This window comes from Mobula birostris, chromosome 2 (genome assembly GCF_030028105.1).
Source record: "Mobula birostris isolate sMobBir1 chromosome 2, sMobBir1.hap1, whole genome shotgun sequence".
Lineage (NCBI taxonomy): Eukaryota > Metazoa > Chordata > Chondrichthyes > Myliobatiformes > Myliobatidae > Mobula > Mobula birostris.
The window spans coordinates 47,807,253-47,834,065 of NC_092371.1; the positions used below are offsets into that span (position 1 = coordinate 47,807,253).

The following is a 26,813-nucleotide window of genomic DNA, read 5'->3' on the forward strand; positions in this document are numbered from 1 at the left end:
AAACTACTACAATACTATAAAACTGTTTATTAGTTTCCAAATAGTTACTGACAGAGGAATTCATTCAGTGCATGCTGATGTATTGTTTTGATTGACTGTAAATGAACAAAGTCAGCACTAGTGTCAATAGTGGACTGTCTTCAAGCAGTGCTTTCAATGACTGCATCTTCCAAGTCTTTATTTTAATTGTAATATTCAGTATGGTTGTCGATACCTTTTAAATTCTTTGCAGTTCCTAACTTGTTGAAGTAGTGAAATTGTTTCATTTCCACTGCCGGCCATTTCTGATGTCTATGAGCCTGAATGCTTGAAACCACCAACTATCAGTGAGATCAATCGCTACCTTTTTGAACACAAGCATGCAAATGACACTATTTTAAAAACTGTTCACTCTAAGCACTATGTAGTGTCTAACAGCCACATGACATGCACACTACTGATGCTGGTTAGAAAATGTTCAGCAACATTGCCTGTTCCAATTAAGCACCATAGTGTCCCAAATAAACAAATGGGATCCTGGGTATTTTCTCCATTTGTTTTTGTTCTTATAGAGTTGTTCCAAATAACTGGCTGCCCTGATTAATTGATGGCTCAGTTAACTGGAATCAACTGTATTTAAAAACTACTGCTTTTAATTGTACGGAAAATTCAGCGTTAATTGATGTCACTTCAGTGTCAGGATAATTTTGTTTTCAGTGCTTACTCAAATTTTAACCTTATTGATAATCTTTCCAGCAATAGATTTGTTTATTTGGTGGTTGATTTGTTTCTTTCTATATAGGGCTTTGATGTGTTACCACCATCAGAGAAGACAAAAGCAGAAAAAGCCAAATTTTTCATAGTAGCTGTGAAAGAGACTCTCAGCAAGGCAAACTATGAGCGTTTCACAGAAGCAATGCAAAAGTACAAAATGACTGATGATTTTGATGCCATGTTAAGTGAAATGGCTGCTCTTTTTACAGAAGGTTCGAGGAAAAACAACCTTCTGCGAGGTAATTAATTGTAAAGAGTTTAGTATTGTGCAGCTTCACCAAAAACACAGAACTAAATACTGCTAAATAATGTTTTAAATGAAGTAGTGATTATGAGTCATGCCGTCTAAAAATAGACAACACAACTGCACCCATTGGACTCTTGGCCCTCCATATACTGTATTTCTGATATCTGTACCATTTGCACTACAGATGCTTCTCTGTTCCCCCTTATAATGAAGTAAATATAAATACTGCTGATATGTTCCATGTATTAAACTTTAAGTTGATCTGCCTGACTGGTGCTAGTAATCTTTTTGCTTTTGTTCTCGTGCTGATTTGCAAGTTCTATTCAAAAGGTTCAAAGGGACATCTAAACAAGCCTGATGCATTTTGGAAACAAGTCCTGTGGACTGATGAAGTTAAAATAGAACTTTTTGGCCACAATGAGCAAAGGTATGTTTGGAGAAAAAAAGATGCAGAATTTCATGACAAGAACACCTCTCCAACTGTTAAGCACGGGGGTGGATCGATCATGCTTTGGGCTTGTGTTGCAGCCAATGGCATGGGGAATATTTACTGGTAGAGGGAAGAATGAATTCAATTAAATACCAGCAAATTCTGGAAGCAAACATCACACTGTCTGTAAAAAAGCCAAAGATGAAAAGAGGATGGCTTCTACAACAGGATAATGAACCTAAACACACCTCAAAATCCACAATGGACTACCTCAAGAGGCGCAAGCTGAAGGTTTTGCCATGGCCCTCAAAGTGCCCTGACCTAAACGTCGAGAATCTGTGGATAGACCTCAAAGGAGCAGTGCATGCAAGATGGCCCAAGAATCTCACAGAACTAGAAGCCTTTCGCAAGGAAGAATGGGTGAAAATCCCCCAAACAAGAATTGAAGGACTCTTAGCTGGCTACAAAAAGCGTTTACAAGCTGTGATACTTGCCAAAGGGGGTGTTGCTAAGTACTGCCATGCAGGGTGCCCAAACTTTTGCTTCGGTTTTTGTTATTTTGAAACTGTAAAAGATGGAAATAAAAAAAGTTTTCTTGCTTAAAATATTAAAGAAATGTGTCATCTTTAACTTTATGCCTTTTGGAAATCAGTTCATCGTTTACTCACTTAGCTCTTCACAGTAACAGAAATTTTGACCGGAGTGCCCAAACTTTTGCATGCCACTGTATTTGATTAGCGATAGTCTATGTGGGTTTGTGTGTAGTAGGTCATGTCTAACCAATCTTGTGAAGCTTTTTGAGAAAGTTAACAGGAAAATTGGTGAAGGCAGGGCTGTGGAAGTTGTCTACATGGACTTTGGCAAGGGTTTTGACAAGGTCCCGCGTGGGAGATTAGTTAAGAAGATCAGTCATTCAGGATGAGGTAGTAAATTGGATTAGACATTGTCTGCACAGCAGAAGCCAGAGAGTGGTAGTAAATGGTGCCTCACTGACTGGAGGCATTTGACTAGTAGTGTGCACAGGTACTGGTGCTGGGTCCGTTGTTGGTTGTCACCTTTCAATGACCTGGATGATAATGTGGTTAACTGAATCAGCAAATTTGCAGATTACACCAAGATTGTGATGACACGGAGCTTGCAGTGGGATCTGCACCAGCTGGGAAAAGGGCAGATGGAATTTAATGCAAACAAGTGTAAGGTGTTGTACTATGGAAGGACAAACTATGGTATGATTTGCACAATGAGCAGTAGGGCACAGAGGAGTGCAGTGGAGTAGAATGATCTGGGAATATAGATTCATAATTCCTTGATAGTGGCGTCACAGGAAGATAGGGATGTAAAGAAAGCTTGTGGAACATTGGCCTTCATAAATCAATGTATTGAGTACAGGAATTGGGATGTTATGTTGAAGTTGTATTAAGACGGTGGGGCCTAATTCAGAGAAGTGTGTGCAGTTTTGATCACCTGCATACAGGAAAATGTCAATAAGATTGAAAGAATGCAGAGAAAATTTATAATGATATTGCCAGAACTTGAAGATTTGAGTTATAGGAAAAGGTTCAATAGGCTTGGACTTCATTGCCTGGAGCATAGAAGAATGATAGTAAATTTGACAGAGGTATACAAAATTAGGAGGGGTATAGATGAGCCAAATGTAAACGGGCTTTTTCCACTGAGGTTGGGTGTGACTAGAACTAAAGGTAATGGGTTAAGGGTGAAAGGTGAAATGTTTAAGGGGAACATAAGGAAGAATTTCTTCACTCAGAAGGTGGTGAGATTGTGGAACAAGCTGCTAGTGGAAGTGGTAGATGCAGGTTTGATTACAACTTTTAAGGGAAATTTGGATAGATATGCAGCTGTGAGATAGGGACGGCTATGATCCGTGTGCAGATTGATGGGACTAAGCGGATTAATTGTTGGGCATGGACTACATGGGCCTAAGGGCCTGTTTCTGTACCCTTATGTTCCATGACTCAATGATACTATGCTACTTCAAAGGTAATACAGAAAACTTTTAAGAGTATGTTCTGCCAGCTGTACTCCACTTTCAGTGAGTCAGTTCCTAACTTACAGACAGTCTGTCATCCTTCACTGCTCACTTTTTGTCTTTTATTAGACCATAAGATAAAGGAGCAGAAGTAGGCCATTTGGCCCATCGAGTCTGCTCCGCCATTTTATCATGAGCTAATCCATTTTCTCCTATTTAGTCCCACTCCCCTCCCTTCTCACCATAACCTTTGATGTCCTGGCTACTCAGATACCTATCGATCTCTGCCTCAAATACACCCAATGACTGGGCCTCCACTGCTGCCCGTGGCAACAAATTCCATAGATTCACCACCCTCTGACTAAAAAAATTTCTTCGCATTTCTATTCTGAAAGGGCGCCCTTCAATCCTGAAGTCATGCCCTCTCATACTAGACTCCCCCATCATGGGAAACAACTTTGCCGCATCCACTCTGTCCGTGCCTTTTAACATTCGAAATGTTTCTATGAGGTCTCCCCTCATTCTTCCAAACTCCAAGGAATACAGTCCAAGAGCGGACAAACATTCCTCATATGTTAACCCTCTCATTCCCGGAATCATTCTAGTGAATCTTCTCTGTACCTTCTCCAACGTCAGCGCATCCTTTCTTAAATAAGGAGACCAAAACTGCCCACAGTACTCCAAGTGAGGTCTCACCAGCGCCTTATACAGCCTCAACATCACATCCCTGCTCCTATACTCTATTCCTCTAGAAATGAATGCCAACATTGCATTCGCCTTCTTCACTACTGACTCAACCTGGAGATTAACTTTAAGGGTATCCTGTACGAGGACTCCCAAGTCCCGTTGCATCTCAGAACTTTGAATTCTTTCACCATTTAAATAATAGTCTGCCCGTTTATTTTTTCTGCCAAAGTGCATAACCATACACTTTCCAACATTGTACTTCATTTGCCACTTCTTTGCCCATTCTTCCAATCTATCCAAGTCTCTCTGTAGACTCTCCGTTTCCTCAGCACTACCGGCCCCTCCACCTATTTTCGTACCGTCAGCAAACTTAGCCACAAAGCCATCTATTCCATAATCTAAATCGTTGATGTACAATGTAAAAAGAAGCGGCCCCAACACTGATCCCTGTGGAACACCACGGGTAACCGGGTGCCAACCAGAATAGGATCCCTTTATTCCCACTCTCTGTTTCCTGTCAATCAGCCAACACTCTATCCACGTATGTAACTTTCCCGTAATTCCATGGGCTCTTATCTTGTTAAGCAGCCTCATGTGTGGCACCTTGTCAAAGGCCTTCTGAAAATCCAAATATACAACATCCACTGCGTCTCCCTTGTCTAGCCTACTGGTAATTTCCTCAAAAAATTGTAATAGGTTTGTCAGGCAGTATTTTCCTTTAAGGAATCCATGCTGAGTTCTGCCTATCTTGTGATATGCCTCCAGGTAGTCTGTAACCTCATCCTTAACAATCGACTCCAACAACTTCCCAACCACGGATGTCAAGCTAACAGGTCTATAATTTCCTTTTTGCTTCCTTGTCCCCTTCTTAAATAGCAGAGTGACATTTGCAATCTTCCAGTCCTCCGGAACCATGCCAGAATCTATCGACTTTTGAAAGATCATCGCTAATGCCTCCACAATCTCCACAGCTACTTCCTTCAGAACACGAGGGTGCATTCCATCTGGTCCAGGAGATTTATCTACCTTTAGCCTATTCGGCTTCCTGAGTACTTTCTCTGTCGTAATTGTGACTGCGCACACTTCTCTTCCCTGCCACCCTTGAGTGTCCGGTATCCTGCTGTCTTCCTCAGTGAAGACTGATGCAAAATACTTGTTCAGTTCCTCTGCCATCTCCTCATCTCCCATTACAATTTCTCCAGCATCATTTTCTATCAGTCCTATATCTACTCTCACCTGTCTTTTACTCTTTGTATACTTGAAAAAGCTTTTAGTATCCTCTTCGATATTATTTGCTAGCTTCCTTTCATAGTTAATCTTTTTTCTCTTAATGACCTTCTTGGTTTCCTTTTGTAAGGTTTTAAAAACTTCCCAATCCTCTCTCTTCCCACTAATTTTTGCTTCCTTGTATGCCCTCTCTTTTGCTTTAACTTTGGCTTTGACTTCTCTTGTCAACCACGGTTGCATCCTTTTCCACTCGAAAATTTCTTCTTTTTTGGAATATACCCGTCTTGCACATTCCTCATTTCTCGCATAAACTCCAGCCACTGCTGCTCTGCTGTCTTTCCTGCCAGTGTCTCTCTCCAGTCAACTTTGGCCAGTTCCTCTCTCATGCCACTGTACCTTCCTTTACTCCACTGAAATACCGACACATCAGATTTCGGCTTCTCTTTTTCTAATTTCACAGTGAACTCAATCATGTTATGATCACTGTCTCCTAAGGGTTCCTTCACCTCAATCTCTCCAATCACCTCCGGTTCATTACACAATACCCAATCTAGTACAGCCGATCCCCTAGTAGGCTCAACAACAAGCTGTTCTAAAAAGCCATCTCACGGACATTCTACAAATTCTCTCTCTTGAGATCCAGTGCTGACCTGATTTTCCCAATCTACTCGCATGTTAAAATCCCCCACAATTATCATAACACTGCCCTTCTGACAAGCCTTTTCTATTTCCTGTTGTAATTTGTAGTCCACATCCCTGCAGCTGTTTGGAGGCCTATAAATAACTGCCATCAGGGTCCTTTTACCCCTGCTATTTCTTAGCTCAACCCATAAAGATTCTGCACCTTCCGATCCTATATCACCTCTTTCTAATGATTTAATATCATTTCTTACCAATAAAGCCACGCCTCCCCCTCTGCCTACCTACGTTCCTATCCTTCTGATACACCGTGTATCCTTGGACGTTCAGCTCCCAGAGACACATATCCTTTAGCCAGGTCTCAGTGATGGCCACAATATCATACCTGCCAATCTGTAGCTGTACGACAAGATCATCCACCTTATTCCTTATGCTGCGTGCATTTAAGTACAACAACTTATTGCTGCTGTTTCACATGTTTATACTCTTCCTTGTTTTACTACAGTCGTTCCAGGAATATTACATAATCCTACACCTTGCACTTTATGTCAATCTGTCAGTCTCCAGGCCATGCCACTCATGGACTTGTGCTAATATTGTTTTGTGTCTGTATGTGCTGGATTGGATCTATATGTGGTGAGTGTGGCTACATATATTGTTTTGCACCTTGGCACCATTTAGCTGTCTACATGTGTAGGGTGAATGATAATAAACTTGAACGTAAAGAGGTTAGATGGATCCAGGCATGGCGATGGAGAACTCCAATACTGCTTCATAATTGTGATTTTATGTTAGCTATATCAGGTTGGAGTGCTGTCAAATGCTGCATAATAATGACAAACGAACATTCTGAGATATTTTGTGGTTCTAATACATTTCCTTACAAACAGATTTTTATCAGTTTGTTCGCCCACATCACAAGAAGATGTTTGATGAAGCCTGCTATAATTTGACTGGTGAAGGTTGTGGATTTAAACCAGAGCATGCCATTCCACGAGAAGAGAGGCAGAAGAGAGAACAGGAAACTGATGCAGGTATGTATTTTAAACCTTCATTAACTGGAATATGTTCATTTCTGATCAGTTCCTCTTAAGGAGAAATCAATTTTGCATAACTTGTTTAGTGCAAGAGCCTGCGAAAAAAGCTTTCTTCATGTTTCCCTTCAAGATACAATGCAGATGAAATTAAACACTCACTGTCATTTACTGTTGAGACAACAGATAGGAAGTATCTACGGGTACTTTCCAACAACCAATCTCAGCCATAATTTGTCTGGTTTTACTGTAACCATATGTACCTCCAGTTAAGATATTATAATGGGAAATGTTGCAAATTATGAAATAACTAATGAGTGTTTGCTTTTCAGTAAATCAAGGGAAATCAGGAATTAGACAGGTTCCCCTTTCTTCTTTTTCTTGTGTGTTACATTGTATCCTTTGCTGAGCCCATCTAGAAGGATGTGGGCAAAAGAGGTTAGCTGAGCCCAGACAGCAGTGCCACTCAGGACGAACCTTGTACATCTTTAAATGCAACTCAAGATAGGTCTGCAGATTGATTGGCATCTGAAACCGGTTTGTAGTAGGTTAAGGGTCAGGCAAAAGTGAGGTCACATTCTTTGGTTTTCGCTCCAAGTTATCCAATGTCCCTGCATTGTCAGTTCTGACTATCTGTAGGTTCTGGGAGTATGGTATAGGGGAGCTGGGATATTCATCATAAGCTGAACATTGTCTGTAGTTAGGGTGAAGCAGAAACTGGATTCTAACAACAGCTACCACTCCCACTTGGAGAAAGAAGCTGGTCATCATATACAGGATACCATGCCCTGCACCTCAGTATTCAAGTGCAGTTGCCCAAACCACTTTCTGTTTTATCCCAATATCAAAAATACACTGTATATATCTCCAAGGAAAGTGGCAGAAAATGTGTCTAACTTGTCTTTCATGCTAAAGACTACCTTTCTGTATGGCTACATCAAGTTGTACGTAGATCCTGGTGCAATACCAAATACAATACTGTATGTACTGGAATTCTGTCTTTCTCCAATATTGTGAAGGATAATGTTGGCTATGTTGCCATAGAACATTCCTTTCAGCAGCATTCTTCTGTTCCTCCTGTCCTTGATAGAACATTTCATCCAGAAGAACCACAAGTCATCGTCTGCATAAAACATTCTCAAAATCTCAAATATGAGAAAATCTGCAGATGCTGGTAATCCAAAACAACATACACAAAATGCTGGAGGAACTCAGCAGGCCAAGCAGCATCTATGAAAGGGAGTAAAGAGTTGATGTTTTGGGCCGAGACACTTCATCAGGACTCAAAACCTATTAGGAAGGGGTGTGGTGAAGGAGATGATGGATCCTGGTGGATAGTTTACTGGGCGGTCTGTTAAAGTCATTAAGTCATTTGCCAGAACATCTCATTGTCCAAACTTTCAAATTGGTGCCAAACTTTGCTTGTCTAGGCCTGAGAGGGGCCCTACTTGTCAAATCTTTCATGTACGGCTGGAGTCCCAGTGCACATGCTGCCCTAGAAGTGGCTGAGGAGCAAGACTAATGGAATGCATGTTTTACATGAAGTTTTGTAAAATGGTGCTGTGGCTTTTATGGAGTTTGTACTTGCTAATGGAAAATGTCACTGATTCTGAAATACACTAAAGAATGCTCCAAGGACATTGAACATAAGAACAGGCAGGGTTTATGGGGTGAGGCATTGAATACAAGAACAGGGAGGGGATTGAAGAACTGTAAGTACTAGGTAGACCACAATTGGAGTACGGATATAGATTAGATTAGATTCAACTTTATTGTCATTATGCCGAGTACAGATACAAAGCCAATGAAATGCATGTAGCATCTGACCAGAAATGCAAAGAATAGTGTTATTTACAAAATAACTGCGAATAAAAAAAGTGCTACAGCACACAAATGTATAAGTACTGAGACAGTACAATACGGATGCAATACTGCTTAGCACTGTGATGAGAGGTTCAGCAGGGTCACAGCCTCAGGGAAGAAGCTGTTCCTGTGCTTGCTGGTGTGGGAGCGGAGGCTCCTGTAGCGCCTACCAGATGGGAGGAGAGTAAAATGTCCATGGTTAGGGTGAGATGCATCCCTGATAATGCTTTTCGCCCTGCCCAGGCAGCGTTTATGGTAGATGTTCTCAACGGTGAGTAATTGGGTGCCAATAATCCACTGGGCAATTTTCACCACATGCTGGAGTGCTTTGTTGTCCGATACGGGACAATTGCCATACCACACTGAGATGCAGTTGGTGAGTATGCACTCAATGGTACAGCGGTAAAAGTCCGTCAGTATCCTGGGATAGAGGTGAGCTTTCTTGATGCTCTGCAGGAAATAAAGGCGCTGTTGCACCTTTTTGATCAGGATGGAGGAGTCCAGGGACCAGGTCAGATCCTCGGAAATGTGGGCACCAAGGAATTTGAATCAGTGGCATGCAAAAGTTTGGGCACCCTGGTCAAAATTTCTGTTACTGTGAATGGTTAAGTGAGTAGAAGATGAACTGATCTCCAAAAGTCATAAAGTCATAAAGTTAAAGATGAAACATTCCTTTCAACAAGATTAGTGTATTATCTTTGTTTTGCACAATTTTAGAGTGAAAAAAGGAAAGGAGCACCATGCAAAAGTTTGGGCACCCCAAGAGATTTGAGCTTTCAGATAACTTTTACCTAGGTTTCAGACCTTAATTAGCTTGTTAGGGCTATGGGTTGTTCACAGTCATTGTTAGGAAAGGCCAAGTTAAGCAAATTTCAAAGCTTTATTAATACCCTGACTCCTCAAACCTTGTCCCAACAATCAGCAGCCATGGGCTCCTCTAAGCAGTTGCCTAGCACTCTGAAAATTAAAATAATTGATGCCCACAAAGCAGGAGATAGCAAAGCGTTTTCAGATAACCGTTTCCTCAGTTCGTAATGTAATTAAGAAATGGCAGTTAACAGGAACGGTGGAGGTCAAGTTGAGGTCTGGAAGACCAAGAAAACTTTCCGAGAGAACTGCTGGTAGGTTTGCTAGAAAGGCAAATCAAAACCCCTGTTTGACTGCAAAAGACCTTCAGGAAGATTTAGCAGACTCTGGAGTGGTGGTGCACTGTTCTACTGTGCAGCGATGCCTGCACAAATATGACCTTTATGGAAGAGTCATCAGAAGAAAACCTTTCCTGCGTCCTCACCACAAAATTCAGCATCAGAAGTTTGCAAAGGAACATCTAAACAAACCTGATGCGTTTTGGAAACAAGTCCTGTGGATTGATGAAGTTAAAATAGAACTTTCTGGCCGCAATGAGCAAAGGTATGTTTGGAGAAAAAAAAGGTGCAGAATTTCATGAAAAGAACACCTCACCAACTGTTAAGATTAGATTATGAGGATACTCAGTCCTCGTTTATCGTCATTTGGAAATGCATGTATTAAAAAATGATACAATGTTCCTCCAGAATGATATCACCGAAACACAAGACAAGCAAGACTAAAACTGACAAAACCACATAATTATAATATATAGTTACAACAGTACAAAGCAATACTGTAATTTGATAAAGAGCAGACCATGGACATGGTTAAAAAAAAAGTCTCAAAGTTTGGATAGCCTCATCATCTCACGCAGACCGTAGAAGGGAGAAACTCTTCCTGCCATGAACCTCCAAGTGCTGCAAATTTGCAGATGGCACACCATTGGAAGCACCCGACCACTGCGGACTCTGAGTCCGTCGGAAAACTTTGTGCCTCCGACACCGAGCGCCATTCTCTGCTGAGCGCTTCGATCCCCCCCGGCAAAGCCGAGGACTCGGGGCCTTTCCCTCCGGAGATTCTGAATCACACAGTAGCAGCGGCAGCAAAGCAAGCATTTCAGAAGTTTCACCAAATGTTCTTCCGTGCTCTCACGTCTGTCTCCATCAAATCAGGATTGTGTATGGCACCCTACTTGACAGATAACAGACATCACCAGCGGCGTGGCCGCTGTGAGCTGTGTCGCACCGCCATCTTCTCCTCCCACCTTCTTTGCGCCTGATGAAGGATCTTGGCCCGAAACGTTGACTGTACTTCTTCCTATAGGTGCTGCCTGGCCTTCTGCATTCGCCAGCAATTTTTATGTGTGTTACTAGGTAGGGATTGTTTTCTTTAGGACTGCAGTGCACGAAGCCTCAATTATGTGAGTGGGAAAAGCTTTGTTCACTTAGCAGGAGTCAAAATCCAATGAAGGAATTCAAAGAGATATTTTGTCACCCAAAGATGATAGAATCACTAGCCACAAAGGAGGTAGAACTCTTCAATCCATTCAAAAGGTACCTGGAAGAAATTTAACATGCTGAAACTTGCAAGGTGAAGAACTGCTGAGCTAGATAATTAACATAGCTTTTATTTTTAGGCAGCATCAACTTTATAATTGTACGTATCATTTGTGAGCTCTTGAGCTCTAGGTTTCTATGATTCTATAGAAACTGGCACCATTTTACCATGGAGTTGGACAATCAATGTCAGGGCTGTGTAAAAAGAGCTACCTTTTAATCAGGATGGTGATTGAGGTTTAAAAAGCAGTGCTTCGCGGCAGCTTTCTTTGAGTTAACAACAATCAGCGTCTGGACTGCATAAAAAGAGCTATCTTTTAATCAGGAGGGCAATTGAGATTTTAAAGGCAGGGTTTCGCATCAGTTTCTCTGAGTTGAGCGAATGAAAAGTGCTACGTTCCAGGCGAGTCTGCATTCAAGATTTAAAATGCAGAGCTTCGTGGCAGGTTCTGGTGTCAGGATCAGGGATGTCTCGGATCAGGTCCATGGCATTCACAAGAGCAAGGGTGAGCATCCAGAAGTCTTGGTACATATTGGCACCAATGATATAGGTAGACAATGTGAGGAGGTTCTGAAGAGAGATTTTAGGGAGCTAGGTAGAAAGTTGAGAAACAGGAACTCCAAGAAGGTAATCTCTGGATTTCTGCCTGTGCCATGTGCCAGTGAGGGTAAGAAAAGGATGATTTGGCAGATGAATGCATGGCTGCAGAACTGATGCAGGGGGCAGGGGTTCAGATACATGGATCATTAGGATCTCTTCAAGAGAAGGTATGACCTGTACAAAATGGACGGGTTACACCTGAACCCAAGGGAGTCCAATATCCTTGTGGGCAGGTTGGCTAGAGTTGTTCGGGTGGGTTTAAACTCGCTTGGCAGGGAGGTGGAAACCAGAGTGATAGTGCTGAAGATGAGATAGTTGGTTTACAAACAGATGCAATGTGCAGTGAGACTCCTAGCAAGGAGAGGCTGATGATAGGGCAAAATTGTAGTCTACAGGATGAGTTGCAACGTAAAAGGCAGACAAAATCAAAAAGAGAAAGTATAGGACTAAGGTGTTATATTTGAATGCGCGCAGTTTATGGTATAAGGTAGATGAACTTTTAGCACAGTTACAGATTGGCATGTATGATATTGTAGGCACACTGACTCATAGCTGAAAGAAGCTTATAGCTGGGAGCTTAATGTCCTAGGATACACATTGTATCGAAAGGACAGGCAGGAAGAAAGAAGGAGTGGCGTTGTTCTGCTGGTAAAAAATGAAATCAGATCATTAGATGTGACATAGGGTCGAAAGGTGTTGAATCATTGTGCATGGAGCTAAGGAACTGCAAGGGTAAAAACCTTGATGGGAGTTATATACAGGCCCCTAAATAGTAGTAAGGATGTGGTCTACAAATTACAATGGGAGATAGGAAATGCATGCCAAAAGGGCAATGTTACAATAGTCATGGGGTATTTCAGTATGCAGGTAGATTTGGAAAATTGGGTTGGTGCTGGATTCCAAGAGGAAAATTTTCTGGAATGCACACAACATGGCTTTTTAGAGCAGCTCGTGGTTGAGCTCACAAGGGGATCAGGTATTCTGGATTGCGTGTTATGCAAAGAACTGGAGTTGATTTGAGAGCTTAAGGTAGAAGAACCCTTAGGGGAAAGTGATAATAATATGAACAAATTCAGCCTGAAATCTGGGAAGGAGAAACAAAAGACAGACTTATCAGTATTACAGTGGAGTCAAGGGAAATACAGAGGCTTGCGAGAGGTGTTGGCCAGAATTGATTGGAAAATCACACTGCCAGGGGTGACAGCAGAGCAGCAATGGCTGGAATTTCTGGAAGCAATTCGGAAGGCACAGGATATATACATCTCACAGAGGAAAAATTATTCTAAAGGCAAGATGACACAACCGTGGCTAACAAGAGAAGTCAAACCCAACATAAAAGCCAAAGGGAGGCATATAATAGAGCAAAAATTAGTATGAAGTTAGGGGATTGTGAAGCTTGGCAACTAAAGCAGTCATTAAGAAGGTAAGGATAGACTATGAAAGCAAGCTAGACAATAATATTAAAGATGATACCAAAAGTTTCTTCAGATACATAAAGTGTAAAAATAGGCAAGAGTGGATATCGGACCACTGGAAAATTATACTGTGGAGATGGTAATGGGGGACAAGGAAATAGACAAACTGAAAAGTTGTTAGCATCAGTCTTCACTGTGGAAGGCACTAGCAGTATGGTGTTAGTTCCAGAAGTCAGAGATCTTGAAGTTATTACTAGGCAGAAGGTTCTTGCGAAACTGGGAGGTCTGAAGGTAGCTAAGTCACCTGGACCAGATGGTGTACACCCCAGGGTTCTGAAAGAGGTAGCTGAAGGGATTGTGGAGGCATTAGTAATGATCTTTCAAGAATTAATAGATTCTGGAAGACTGGAAAATTTTACATATATCACTCCACTCTTCAGGAAGGAAGAGGCAGGAAAATGAAATTATAGTCTGACCTCAGTGTTTGGGAAGATGTTGGAATCAATTGTAAAGGATGTGGTTTTGGGGTACTTGGAGGTATGTGATTAAATAGGTCATAGTCAGCATGGATTTCTCGAGGGAAAATCTTGCCTGATAAATCTGTTGGAATTATTTGAAGAAATAAGTGGGATAGACAGAGGAGAATTGGTTGACGTTGTGCACTTTAGTTTTCAGAAGGCCTTTGAGACTGCCACACACGAGGCTGCTTAACAAGTTATGAGCCCATGGTATTACAGGAAGGATTCTATCATGGCTCAAGAAGTGGCTGATTGACGGGAGGCAAAGAGTAGGAATAAAGGGAGCTTTTTCTGGCTGGCTGCCGGTGACTAGTGATGTTCCACAGGGGTCTATGTTGGGACCGATTTTTTTTTACGTTTTATGTCAATGATTTGGATGGTGAAATTGATGGCTTTGTTGCACAGTTTGCAGACGATATGAAGATAGGCAGAGGGCAGGTAGTTTTGAGGAAGTTGGTTGGTTGTTCATCCATCGTTGACATCGAAGAGGACCTGGACACCATAATGATGGTGTTGAGACTAGCGCATGATTTGGATTTAAGTGAGGGAGAGTTGCGCAGCGTCAGCCTCACTCTCTCTTCCCAATTCCCATCTGGATCCAGTGGCAAGACAGAGTCTAGACGGCTGGAGATGGGACTAGGCGCAGTGGATGACCAGGACGCCTTCTGTGTCTTGTCCTGCTCTACACGTTCCACGACGCTTGCAGAGACCGCCTTCTTGACCGTTGGACCTTCCGCTGGTCTCGTCCGCTCAATCTGCCGGAGTCTGTCTTCACATGCTGGGATAGACAACTCCCTATCTCACCGAGGGTTTGAGACCCGTCGGCTACCCTCACCTGGTTTAGCCGGCTTGTCGAAGCCGTTGCCTGGGGTGTGGCCACTGTTGCATGCAAACAGCTACGGGGAGCCACAGGTGAGAGCTGAGTGCCAGGTGGGGACCAAAGGTGGACTAACCGCCCTGAAAAGGACGCGACATGTTCCCCCACCAGAGGTGCTACCCCTCCCTGACACCCCATACACCCCATTTACTTTTGAGGAAGTAAAGTGGCTACAGAAGGACTTAGATTTGGAGAGTGGGCAAAGATATGGCAGATGGAATACAGTGTTGAGAGAAGAAATGAAAGGGTTATCTATTTTCTAAATGGAGAGAAAGTACAAAAAACTGAGGCGCAAAGGGACTTGGGAGTTCTTGTGCAGGATTCCCTAAAGGCTAATTTGCAGGATAAGTCTGTGGTGAGGAAGGCAAATGCAATGTTAGCTTTCCTTTCAAGAGGACTAGAGCATAAAAGCAAGGATGTAACACTGGGGCTTTATAAAGCATTGGTGAAGCCTCACGGAGTATTGTGAGCAGTTTTAGGCCTCTTAGAAAGAATGTGCTAAAACTGGGGAGGGTTCAAAGAAGGTTCATGAAAATGATTGCAGGATTGAATGGCTTGTCATGAAGAATGCCTGATGGCTCTGAGCCTGTATTCACTAGAATTCAGAAGAATGAGGGAGCCTCATTGATACCTATCAGATGTTAAAAGGAATGGATGTTGAGAGGCTGTTTCCTATGGTGGGAGGGTCTAAGACTAGAGGACATAGCCTCAGAATAGAGGGGCGTCCTTTTAGAACAGAGATGAGGAGGAATTTCTTTAGCCAGAGTTTGGTGAGTCTGTGGAATTATTTGTCATAGGCAGCTATGAAGGTCGAGTCTTTATATTTAAGGCAGAGGTTGATAGATTCTTGATTGGTCAGAGCATGAAGGGATACGAGGAGAAGGCAGGAAATTAGGGCTGAGAAAGAAATGGACCTGCCATGATGAAATGGCGGAGCAGACTAGACGGGCCAAACGGCCTAATTCTGTTCCAATATCTTATGGTCTTGTGGTCTTCACCATGGTGTCCTAGAATCCAAGAGACAGAGTAAAATCCAAGAGCCCAGACTGAATGTGAAATTTAAGTCCTGTTTAAATTTAAACAAATTATTTTATTCCTTGAGGTTTAAAAAATATGTATTTCACTGCATGCTCCATTGCCAATCAGCTTATTGATTTAAAAAGAAATTTGAAATTGCAAATTTATGCATCACATTAATAAATCAAAGTGTTACAGTTTCTGGAAAGTCCTGGACTCTTGAAATCTGTGTGTATATTTCATCATGACATAACAAGGTGCCTGTTCAACTCAGACTACTTCAATATAGTTTACAAATGGAGGCACAAGAGACTGCAGTTGCTGGAATATGGAATAACACAGAAAGCTGGAGGAACTCAGCAGATCTAAAACATCAGTAGAGGAAAATGGGCGGACAGTATTTCAAATTGAGACCTTTCATCTGGACTGGATGTCGACTGTCCATTCCCCGCCACCCCAACCCTCCACCATAAGGCTGTCTGACCTGCTGAGTTCCTCAAGCATTTTTTGTTTGTTGCTTGCAATATAACAATATGAAGATTACAGCAGAAGTTACTGCAAAAGGTTTATTTTCTAGCAATAAGCTTTAAAAGAAGCTAAAGAAATTTTATAACCCACAGTTGTGACTAACATTTGTTCTTAAAAGCTGAACAATCTGGAATTCCCAAGGTTAATTTTCCAGGAAATGCAAATCGTGTAGTTCCTCATATTGCATAACTCTTTTTTGCAGAACAATAACTACTTTCACTTTAGGGTTTATTGTCCGATTATTCCCCTGCTTTCAAGCTGGCATGCACGTGTTGAATATTTCTTATACGGTTAGATGGTTTCGGATTTGATTCTTATTTTGCTTGGACCACTAATGATTCTGAAACTAAGCTTATTCTTCAGCCATTAAGTAACCGTGATGAATCAAGCTTGATTTGGATTTTCTCACCATAAAAAGAAAAAGGAAAAGCACACCATCTGGAATTTGTTAAAATTAATATTTGCATAGTCCATAACAGGGTTCATCAAAACCATAAATTGTTTCCCAGAGTATGCGCTATCTTCAAAAGCAAAGGTCAATGTGAGGAGCTAAATGTAAATCCTCATGTCAAAAGTTTTGGTTTAATCAGGATCCAGATCTTAGTTCACAGAGAAATGAAGAGACAAAGCTCGTAGCTCCAAACTTTCGTGGAAATAGTTAAAGAGGTATAAAATTAGGCAAACTACAGTTTGATAGAGTAACAAATTATGTCTACTGGGACCTGTTTAACGCTGAGGATGCATTCCTTAGAGTTGGAATGCTATATAAATCAACGCTATGCAGGGTCATTATTACATTACGTAAATGGACGTGTGTGAATGAATTTTTGTCATTTTTTAAAATTTCAATAAAGGATTGAATAGACGCATTGTAACAAATCAGCATTATGCTGGGTAGTGTTATGCAGGTTCTGGGTGTATTTAAATGAAATACAGAACAAATTAGAACACTACCAATACTAATAGAGTAGTATAAAACTGTGTGTTAGTTCCCATTATTTATCGACAGAGGAATTCATCCAGTGTACACTGCCATGTTCTTTTGACTAAATGAACAAAATCAGCGCAGACACCAAGTGCAGATAATGGATTGCCTTCATACAATGCTTTCACTGACTGCATTCTTCAAATCTTCATTTACATTGCAACATTTGAGAAAAGTGCCGATACCTTCAAATTCTTCGTAGTGCTTATGCTGTTGAAGTAATGAAGTTGTTTCATTTTCACTCCTGGCTTTTTTGGCATCTCCAGTCTCAATCTTGAAGCTGCAGTGAGCAAAAACAATTCTGAATCGTCTTACTGCTTATTTCGATAACTATCAGTGAAGAAACTGCTAGTTTTTGAACAGAAATACACACAGCTGATGCTATTTAAAAACTGTGCTCTGAGCCAGGGGTCCCCAACCTTCTTTGCATCGCAGACTGGTTTAATATTGACAATATTCTCGCAGACCAGCCGACCGGGGGTCGGGGAGTGGGGGGGGGGGCAGGTGTTCAAGTAGGGTAAAACTCACCTCAACGTGTCTGTTACAGTTAGGGTTGCCAACTTTCTCACTCCCAAATAAGGGACAAAAGTAGCAGTCAAATACATGACATTTGGGTTTACCCCGAGAAAGACTACCATGACCATGAAGCCTTGTGCGGGCACCTGTGTGTGTATGCGTCACGTGCACATGCACGTCCGTACTGATTTTTTTTCCCACAAATCGGTTTTGGCTTAATCTTCCCAACTACACTGTACATACATTATTTCTACTTTATATAGGCTGTGTATTTATCATATTCCTGCTTTTACTATATGTTAGTGTTATTTTAGGTTTTATGTGTTATTTGGCATGATTTGGTAGGTTATTTTTTGGGTCTGGGAACTCTCAAAAACTTTTCCCATATAAATTAATGGTAATTGCTTCTTCGCTTTATGCTATTTCGCTATGAAAGGTTTCATAGGAACGCTCTACCTTAGTGGGGGAAATACGGGACAAGGGCGGTCCTGTATGGGACAAACCAATTTAGCCCAATATATGGGATGACCCGTCAAATACGGGACAGTTGACAACCCTATGTTCAATTTCAACAGTGCGTGATAGGGAACGAGGAAAGGAGCAACTGACTCATATCGTTTCCTTGCGGCCCAGTAGCACATGCTTTGGTTGGGGACCGCTGATCTAATCATAGTGTAGTGTCTCACACAAGTGCATGCAACTGCCATTGGTTAGAAACTCTTCAGTATCTGTCTCCTGTCCCGATTGAGTGGCATAGTGTCCCAAGTAAATTAAGGAAATCCCAAGGTATTTGCTCAAGTTTGACTTTGTTCTTTAAGAATTGTCCCAGATAAGTGGCTGCCTGATTAACCAATGTCCCAATTAACCAGAGTTTACTGTATTTATATTTATTATTTTTATTGTGTTCTTTATGCTTATGCTTATCAGATCCAGAATGACTGTAACCAATCTTGAATCATGAAAAAAAAGCTATAAACATGCAGACTTTCAAATCTTGGTTACTATTTACAAATAATTATTGGAATCCTACTATAGCCATAGAATTTTTTAAAATGGTTGCTAGCTAGGTTAAATTGAAAGCTTCAAATTACTACCCTTATTCTTAAACAGAATAATTGTAGTTCTTCATTTTATGAAAAATTCAGGTAGTGAAAATAAGTGGAAATTTGAGACTGCAGATTCTGACATGAGTAAGTTCACATCAACAGCAAGTTCAACTCAACAGCTAAATGCTTGCACACACCTTAACAAAGGGGGACAGCATTTAAACTATGGACCTCTTAGCAAAGGTATGTGAATTTTTAGGCTGTACTATGTAATATTACAATTTCTTTTGCTGATTAGTTTTCCTATCTTGTGTTCTCTCTATTTTTGTTTAGGTAACCTTGCTATTCAATAATCCTGACTGGAAAACTCCAAAGTGTACGATTTGAGAAATTTAAACATACATTGATCTCTGATTCGTCTGCCTTTTTTCAATAAGCTCCACTATTACAATATCTCAGTGTTTTACAGTTTAAAAATCCTGTAGGAAAAATCAGGAATTTAGGACTAAGAATGTTTATATTTAAGTTTTGTTATGAATGTCCTTCACTATTGCAACTAAAAATGAATGAGATTTTTAGTTAGTTATTTTATCTTAAAATATTGCATTAATATAGGCTTTTGTCTTCTTTAAATATAGGTGAAATATCTAATAATGAACTAACCAGTGTTGCGGGCACATCTAAAGCATCAGTTACAACAGCAGAGCAAAAGAAGCAACAATTACTTGCTGCTTATATTAATGATGTTAAGAAAGTTTTAGGACCTTGTAAATACAGCAGATTCTCGACAACACTTCAAACGTATAAAAGGACTGATAACTATGAAAACATGGTGTCAGAAATAGCAGCACTATTTACAGAAAAGTGTGAGGATTTTCATTTACTAAGAAGTAAGTAACTAGTGTTTCGATAATGTTGAATTGTATAGTAAGGTTGTATTTGTTCTGCAGTTAGTTCTCCGATGTTACGTCTGTCTCCATGTGTTTACAGTATATGGTTGACTACTTCCAAGATATTCACAAAGTTCTTCTGAAAATACCTAGATTCTCCAATAATTGTAAAACAATTTTACAGAACACTGGCAGGCACAGCTAATATTGGCTTTATTGCTTGAATTGTGATTTGGAAAGTGGTTGATGGCTGACCTAAGCATTTTCTGTTGATATTTCAGATTTACAGATTGTTGCTTTAATGTTGATTACATGTTCTCCCTTAATTTAGATTCCATTTCAGTTTGATACTGTTTATGCTTTGTCATGTTCCAAATGAATTGACTCATTGTAACTGTGCAGTACAGGTATGTGTCGCTTAACGTCCACGATACGTTCTGTGAAATCAGACATTATGTGATTTGGATGTTGTGCAACTACCATATTATATACTTAGCAAACCTATATGGGGTACTGTAGTGTACCTGTATTGACTAAGTAGCCAAGAACTTTCACTAAAACTGTATACTATACACTATATTTTTTTATTTCATTTTAACCTTTTTGATTTTCTTCACTTCTTAAACTTTTATGTAAACACTTTCTTAGCCTGTATCACACACAATTTATCTAAGATGATCAAGCTCATCCACATCACTGTTCTCAACTTCCTCATAGTGTTCTATTGGAAGAGTTTCAGGTCGAATAACCTGCCTTTGGAAGCCATGATGCACCTTACGGTAATGTTTTCAAAAGAAAATTAAACAGAGATAACGCTACTACACTCAAGAAATGCACGATACATGAGATTTGGTTACGTCCATTACGTCACGTTCTCCGATCGGGACTACGGACGTATATGTGATCGGACATTGTTCGAATGGACGTTAAGCAGCGCACACCTGTATGTTCTTCACCTGCATTTAATTGTCTTAAAATACTTCCGTGTCAGATGAGTATATTTGTAAGAACTCTGGTGCACAGGATCTGGAAGCTTACAATTAGAGCTGAGTAGTTCAAATCTGTTAAAGTTCTGAAGAAAAGATTACTTGCTGATTGCTGTTTACAACAAGGTAACAGTCAAAACTGCTATCAGTTACATAAATACCTAATATATTATTTTACCTTAGAAACTCAAAGTTCTTTATCATTGTACTTTAGAACTAACATTGAATCATTGATAATGTCATCACAGGAATGTAATTTGTCTCAAATATCTGAACCATTGTTCATGATGTATACTCTTTAGGGATAGGATTAAACCTGATTATAACAGAAGGAATTGTTAAATTTGTAGAAACTGTTCAGGACTCATTATGAATAAGTGTTAATGCCACATCTATTTTAGAGAAACAATATCTTGCATTCAGAACGTTCTTTAGTTCAAAGTTCAAAGTACATTTATTATTAAAATATGTGTGTGTGTGTGTATATATATATATATATACACACACACACACACACACACACACACACACACACCCCTCTGTTAGTCTCATGAGACCATGGATTTGCGGCTTGGAAGGTTTCCAGGGCGCAGGCCTAGGCAAGGTTGTATGAGAGGCCAGCAGTTGCCCATGCTGCAAGTCTCCCCTCTCTACACCACCGATGTTGTCCAAGGGAAGGGCATTAGGACCCATACAGCTTGGCACCGGTGTCGTTGCAGAGCAATGTGTGGTTAAGTGCCTTGCTCAAGGACGCACACGCTGTCAACATATACTACCCTGAGATTCACTTTTGCAGATATTCACAGTAGAATCATTAAAACACTAAACCGAAAGATGAACAACCAATGTGCAAAAGAAGACAAACTGTGCAAATGGAATAAATAGATAGATAAACAAATAAATAATATTGAGTACATGAGTTGGAGAGTCCTTAAAAGTGAATCCATAGGTTGTGGAATCAATTCATTGTTGAGGTGAGTTATCCACACTGTTCCTGTGCCTGGTGGTATGGGACCTAAGGTTCTTATACCACCTTCCTGATGGCAGCCGTGAGAAGACAGCATGGTCTGGATGGTGGGGCTCCATGATGATAGATACTGTTTTCTTGTGGCAGTACTCCTTGCAGTTGTGCTTAATGAGAGATTTTCCTACGGTGGACTAGGCTGTACCCACTATTTTTTTGTGGGCTTTTCCATTCATGGGCATTGATTTTTCCATACCAGGCCATGCTGAAATTAGTCAGGATGCTCTCCAATCAAGCATCTATAGAAGTTTGTCAAAGTTTTAGATGACATGCTGAATCTGTGCAAACTTCAAAGGAAGTAGAAATGCTACCGTGCCTTCTTTGTAATGGCACTTATGTGCTGGTGCTAAGATACACCCACTGAAATAATAATGCCAAGGAATTTAAAGTTTCTGATCCTCTCCAGCTCTAATCCCCACTGAGAACTGGCTTATGGATCTCCACTTTCCTCCTCCTCTAGTCAATAATCAGATGTTTGGTTTGCTGACGTTGATTGAGAGGTTATTGATGTGGCGCTATTCAGTCATCTTTTCAATCTCCCTCCAATCTGCCAATTTGTCAAAACCATTGATTTGGCTAGCAACAGTGGTATTGTCAGCTAACTTGAATATAGCATGATCTGTACTTAGCCTCACAGTCATAAGTTTGTTTTCCCATTTCTAGCTTTTGATCCTTTTCTATTTTGTGCTTTGCCTGTAAAATCCATCACTTGCAGGAAAAGGCATTGAAATGGTGACAAAGAAGGCAGAGCTGCATTGAGATGAAAAGTATTTATACGGATCTGTTGATCATGTGGCCCAGAAGTTGCATTTAGAGTAAAAGAGTGCAAGAAAGCCTAGCATACCATTTGATGTGATCATGGCTGGAAATCAAGGACAAGCTATTGGAAAATCATACAGTAGCAACAAAAATCAACACACAAGTAAATGTGAGCAATTTATAGAAAACTCAATTGATCCAATATTCTCAGCTCTCCTGTGGGAAGATTATTTGGTAGTGTTGAAAACATTTTGATATCAATTTCAAAGTAGTTTTCAACAAAAACAAAATACTGAATTGCTTAAACAGTGGCAATATTTTCTAATTATACCGTTACAGGATTTTTTATGTTTGTTAGAACACATCACAAAACACAGTTTAACCAGATGTGCAAAGAACTAACAGGAGCAGACTGTAAGCAGTTCTTCGAGAAGGAGCATCAGCCTGATAAACAAGGGGAAATTCTGAACAAGGATCATCAGAAGCTCCCTAAGCATACAGTTATGACAGAAAAGGAGATTGCCAGTAATAGAGAAAATGGTAGGTAGCCATTTACTGTCTTTCACCAGTAATATTTGTATAATATTTCCATGGTAAGGCCATTGACTGTGCTACCAGGGAGAGCTTAAACTAGATTGCAGTGGAGCAGGTTACAAAGAAGCAGCGAGGCTAATGGGAGGCTGGAATCTGATCCAGAATTCAATGTCAGTAAGTTGAGTTTACAAGAAAGGCAGCGTGACAGGGAACAAGGAAAGGTTTTTGGATTAAATTGAATTTATTTCAATGTAAGAGGCCTGACAGAAAAGGCAGATGAACTCAAGGCATAGATACCTACATGGAACTGGGATGTAGTCATTACGGAAACGTGGCTAGAGGATGGGCAGAGCTGGCAGCTAAATGTTCCAGGTTACAGGTGCCATAGGTATGACAGAGGTAGAGGAGGGGGGAAGGAGGGAGTTGCATTCCTCATTAAGGGGAACATCACACAGTAGTCCAAGATGAAATTGCTGAAGGGTCATCCAAAGAATCTTTATGGATGGAGGTAAGGAATAAGAAGGTGATGATAACATTGTTGGGATTGTACTATAGGATCCCTAATAGTTAGCAGGAATTAGGGGAATAAATATGCAGCGAGATTGTAAAAAGTTGCAAGAATAATAACATAGTTATAGTAGGGGATTTTAAACTTCTGTAATATAAAATGGAACAGAATCAGGTTTATTATCACTGACTTACAGTATAATACATAGAATTTGTTTTTTAGCAGTACAGTACAAAGTCATAAGTATTATTATAAATGCCAAAATAAATGCAAAAAGGTAATAATGAAGTTGTGTTTATGGATGGCCATAATGAGTGATAAGGGTCTAAATGGATGGAATTTGTTAAGAGTGTTCGGGGAACGTTCCCTCAGGCAGTATATAGAAAGCCCTATAGGGAAGGGCAAAACCCTGACCAACTCTTGAGTAATGTGTGTGTGGGGGCGGGGGGGGGTGGAAACGGGTGGCTGAGGTGACAGTGGAGGAGAACTTTGGTAAATAGATCATAATTCTGTTAGTTTTAAAATAGCTATGGAACTGGCCCCTGGGTTTAAGTCCTAAATTGGAGCAAGGCAAATTTTGACAGTGTTAGACTGGAACTTGCAAATGTTGATTGGAGTAAGTTGAGGGCAAATGAGCCACAGGGAAGTGGAGGGCTTTTAAAAGTGAAATGACAAGAGTTTAAGTTTGCTATGTTCTTGTGAGAGTGAAAAGCAAGTCTGGCAAAAGTAGGGGACCCTGGATGACAAGGGTCATCCTGTAGCAAGGTAGAAAAGGAGGCATAGGCAGGTTTAGGCAGCTAGGGCCAAGTGAATCATTGGAGGAATATAGGAGAATGCAGGAGTATACTTCAGAAAGAAATCAGGCAAAAAGGGGACATGAGGTAGCTTTGCAGAGAAGATTGTGGAGAAATCAAAGAAATTTATAAGAATATTAAGGGAAAAATCACTATAAATTACAAAATAAATAGTGCAAAAAAGAAATAATAAGGTCATGTTTATGGACTGCCAGAGTGTTAAATGCTTAAATGGACCTCACAGACCGAGTGGACAATTTGTCTGGAGCTGCAGGAGATGGGCGATGTCTTGAATATTTCTCTTTTTTTCCTGTGAAGAAAAACATGAGGACTTTTGAGCTGGAGATGTGTTTTGTGGTAGTCCACATTAACAGAGGATATGCTGGATGTCTTAATACTTATGAAATAGCTAAATCTCCAGGGATGATCAGGAACATGGGAAGGTAGAGAAGATTGGTGTAGACAGTCAAGATGGTTATCAGAATTTACAGATAGATTTTGATCAGTGGGTAAGTGAGCTAAGGAATGGCAAATGGATTTTATTTTTGGATAAGAGCAAGGTGTTGCATTTTAAGGAGACGAATCAGGTAGGACTTTACAGTGAATAGTAGGACTTGGAGAGTGTTGGAGAATAGAGGGACTTGGGAGCACAAGTACATTATTCTCTGAAAGTGGCATCATAGAAGGTGTTGAAGAAAGATTTTAGCATGCTGGACTTTATCAGTCAGGACATTCAGTATAGAAGTTGTGATATGATGTTACAGTTGTACAGATTATTGGTGAGGCTGCATTTGGAATAGTCTGCTTAGTTATGGTCACCATGCTATAGGAAATATGTTGTTGAAGTGGAAAGAGTGCAGAGATGATTTATGATAATGTTGCTTGGCCTTGAACTGAGTTATGGAAAGGCTTTGAGGAGGTTAGGACTTCATTCATTGGAGTATAGGAGAATGAGGGGTGATCTTACAGAAGTGTACAAAACAATAAGGAACATAGATAGGGTGATACGCACAGAGATTTAATAGGAATCTGAAGGGCAACCTTTTCATCCAGAGTATGATTTATAAATGGAATGAGCTGCCAGATGAAGTATTTGAGGCAGTTATAGTAACAACATTTAAAAGTAACCCACACAGATAGGAGAAGTTTAGAGGGATATGGGCCAAATAGTACTAGTGTAGATGGGAATCTTGGTAGGCATAGACTAATTGGGCTAAAGGGCCTGTGCTGTATTTTTCTATGAAAACAATATGAATCCATATTTATTAAATTACAGAGCAAAATGTCATTTTTTTCTCATCATGAACATTTTACCACCATCAAAAGGCATAATCTGACCAATGTTTGAATATTGGTTGAGCAGAATGATACATGTAGATTCTACATAGTTATTAAATTGAGAAGAACTAGTGAACAAGCCACAATAATTGGGATGGCTTGGAACCAAATGGCTTCTCAGCTATGGAGAGAGGAAATGCACTTTTAAGAGAACAGTTGGAAATTAAATCCCGTATGAGGCTTTAGCCATGCTAAATTATAACTGATAATTTTCAAAAAGGTTTCCTTTCCCTTAAAACTGAACGGCACAGCAGCAGCATTGTTCAATAGAGTGATAAATTCAGTTACAGTTCGTGGATAATCAAGATAAAGGTCATTTTCACAAGTTTTTGTGTATGGTGATATCTTTTTCTGCTTAAATAATTAATGTAATTTTGCAATTATATTTTAATAGGTGAAGGATCTGTTTCAACACAATGTAAGATTTCAGCATTCTTTCCAAAGAGTGAGAAATTAAAAGCATCAAATGTTTCCGGGACTTCAAACTCTTGGCATTGTGTTTATGACAGTTCAGTAAAAAGCTGTCCCCCAGAATATCAGGAAGTAACAACAAAAAGTATACGGCCTCCAACATCAAATGAAACACTGTTGCCTTTCTCCTCTGATGTGAATTTGAAGTTTGGTAAGTTAAATGAATTAAACTATGCTAGAACAGCTCTAGTTTACAGTATTTCTGACATTTAACAAACATGAAATTCTCTATACCCTTTTATCTTGCTAAAATAGTTTTCCATATCCAATGTTAATTTTAAAATCTACCACTTTCAGGTATTTGCCCTTTGCCATGCTTCTACTGGACAAAGTGTTCAGTGATAATACTCTTGCTTCTGTCTTTAGAATGTAACACTGACGCAAAAATACAGTGGCTCAATCTGAAAAGAAGCAGGAGTTTTTCCAGTGTCCAAGACAAAATTTATCTCTCAATCAAAGTCTAAATCTGTCGAGCTGACCACTTCTTTCATTGAGTTAGCTGCTGTGTATCCTCGATTATAATATCGACTGTTTTCTACGAATATTTAATTGGTTGAAGACCACTTAAAGTTGTCCTATGTTGTTCAAGGCATTCTGTAAAGCAGATCTTTTTGGATAAGCTAACTTGCTTACGTATTATTCATTTATCTCGGTGAAAATCAATGTCATGGTTTATTTTAAAAAGGTAAGTAAATATCCAGAGAATAAGCAATAAGGTGTAGAAGATTAATGGA

The 26,813-nt window shown here is 40.2% G+C and overlaps 1 protein-coding gene across 9 annotated transcripts in view; it reads left to right on the forward strand.

Annotated features, from left to right (window-relative positions):
• The window catches only part of rtel1 (regulator of telomere elongation helicase 1), a 182,808-nt gene that overhangs the window by 147,663 nt on the left and 8,332 nt on the right, over positions 1–26,813 (forward strand). For 7 of the 9 annotated variants that reach the window (XM_072240347.1, XM_072240382.1, XM_072240398.1 and 4 more), the window contains 6 exons: positions 782–992; positions 6,861–7,004; positions 18,875–19,018; positions 19,414–19,665; positions 22,774–22,974; positions 26,003–26,230. In XM_072240347.1, the coding sequence (XP_072096448.1) occupies positions 782–992; positions 6,861–7,004; positions 18,875–19,018; positions 19,414–19,665; positions 22,774–22,974; positions 26,003–26,230 (1,180 nt within the window). Of the gene's footprint in view, positions 1–781; positions 993–6,860; positions 7,005–18,874; positions 19,019–19,413; positions 19,666–22,390; positions 22,598–22,773; positions 22,975–26,002; positions 26,231–26,813 lie in introns of those variants that run through there. The other 2 variants (XM_072240390.1, XM_072240406.1) reach the window with 2 other exon arrangements.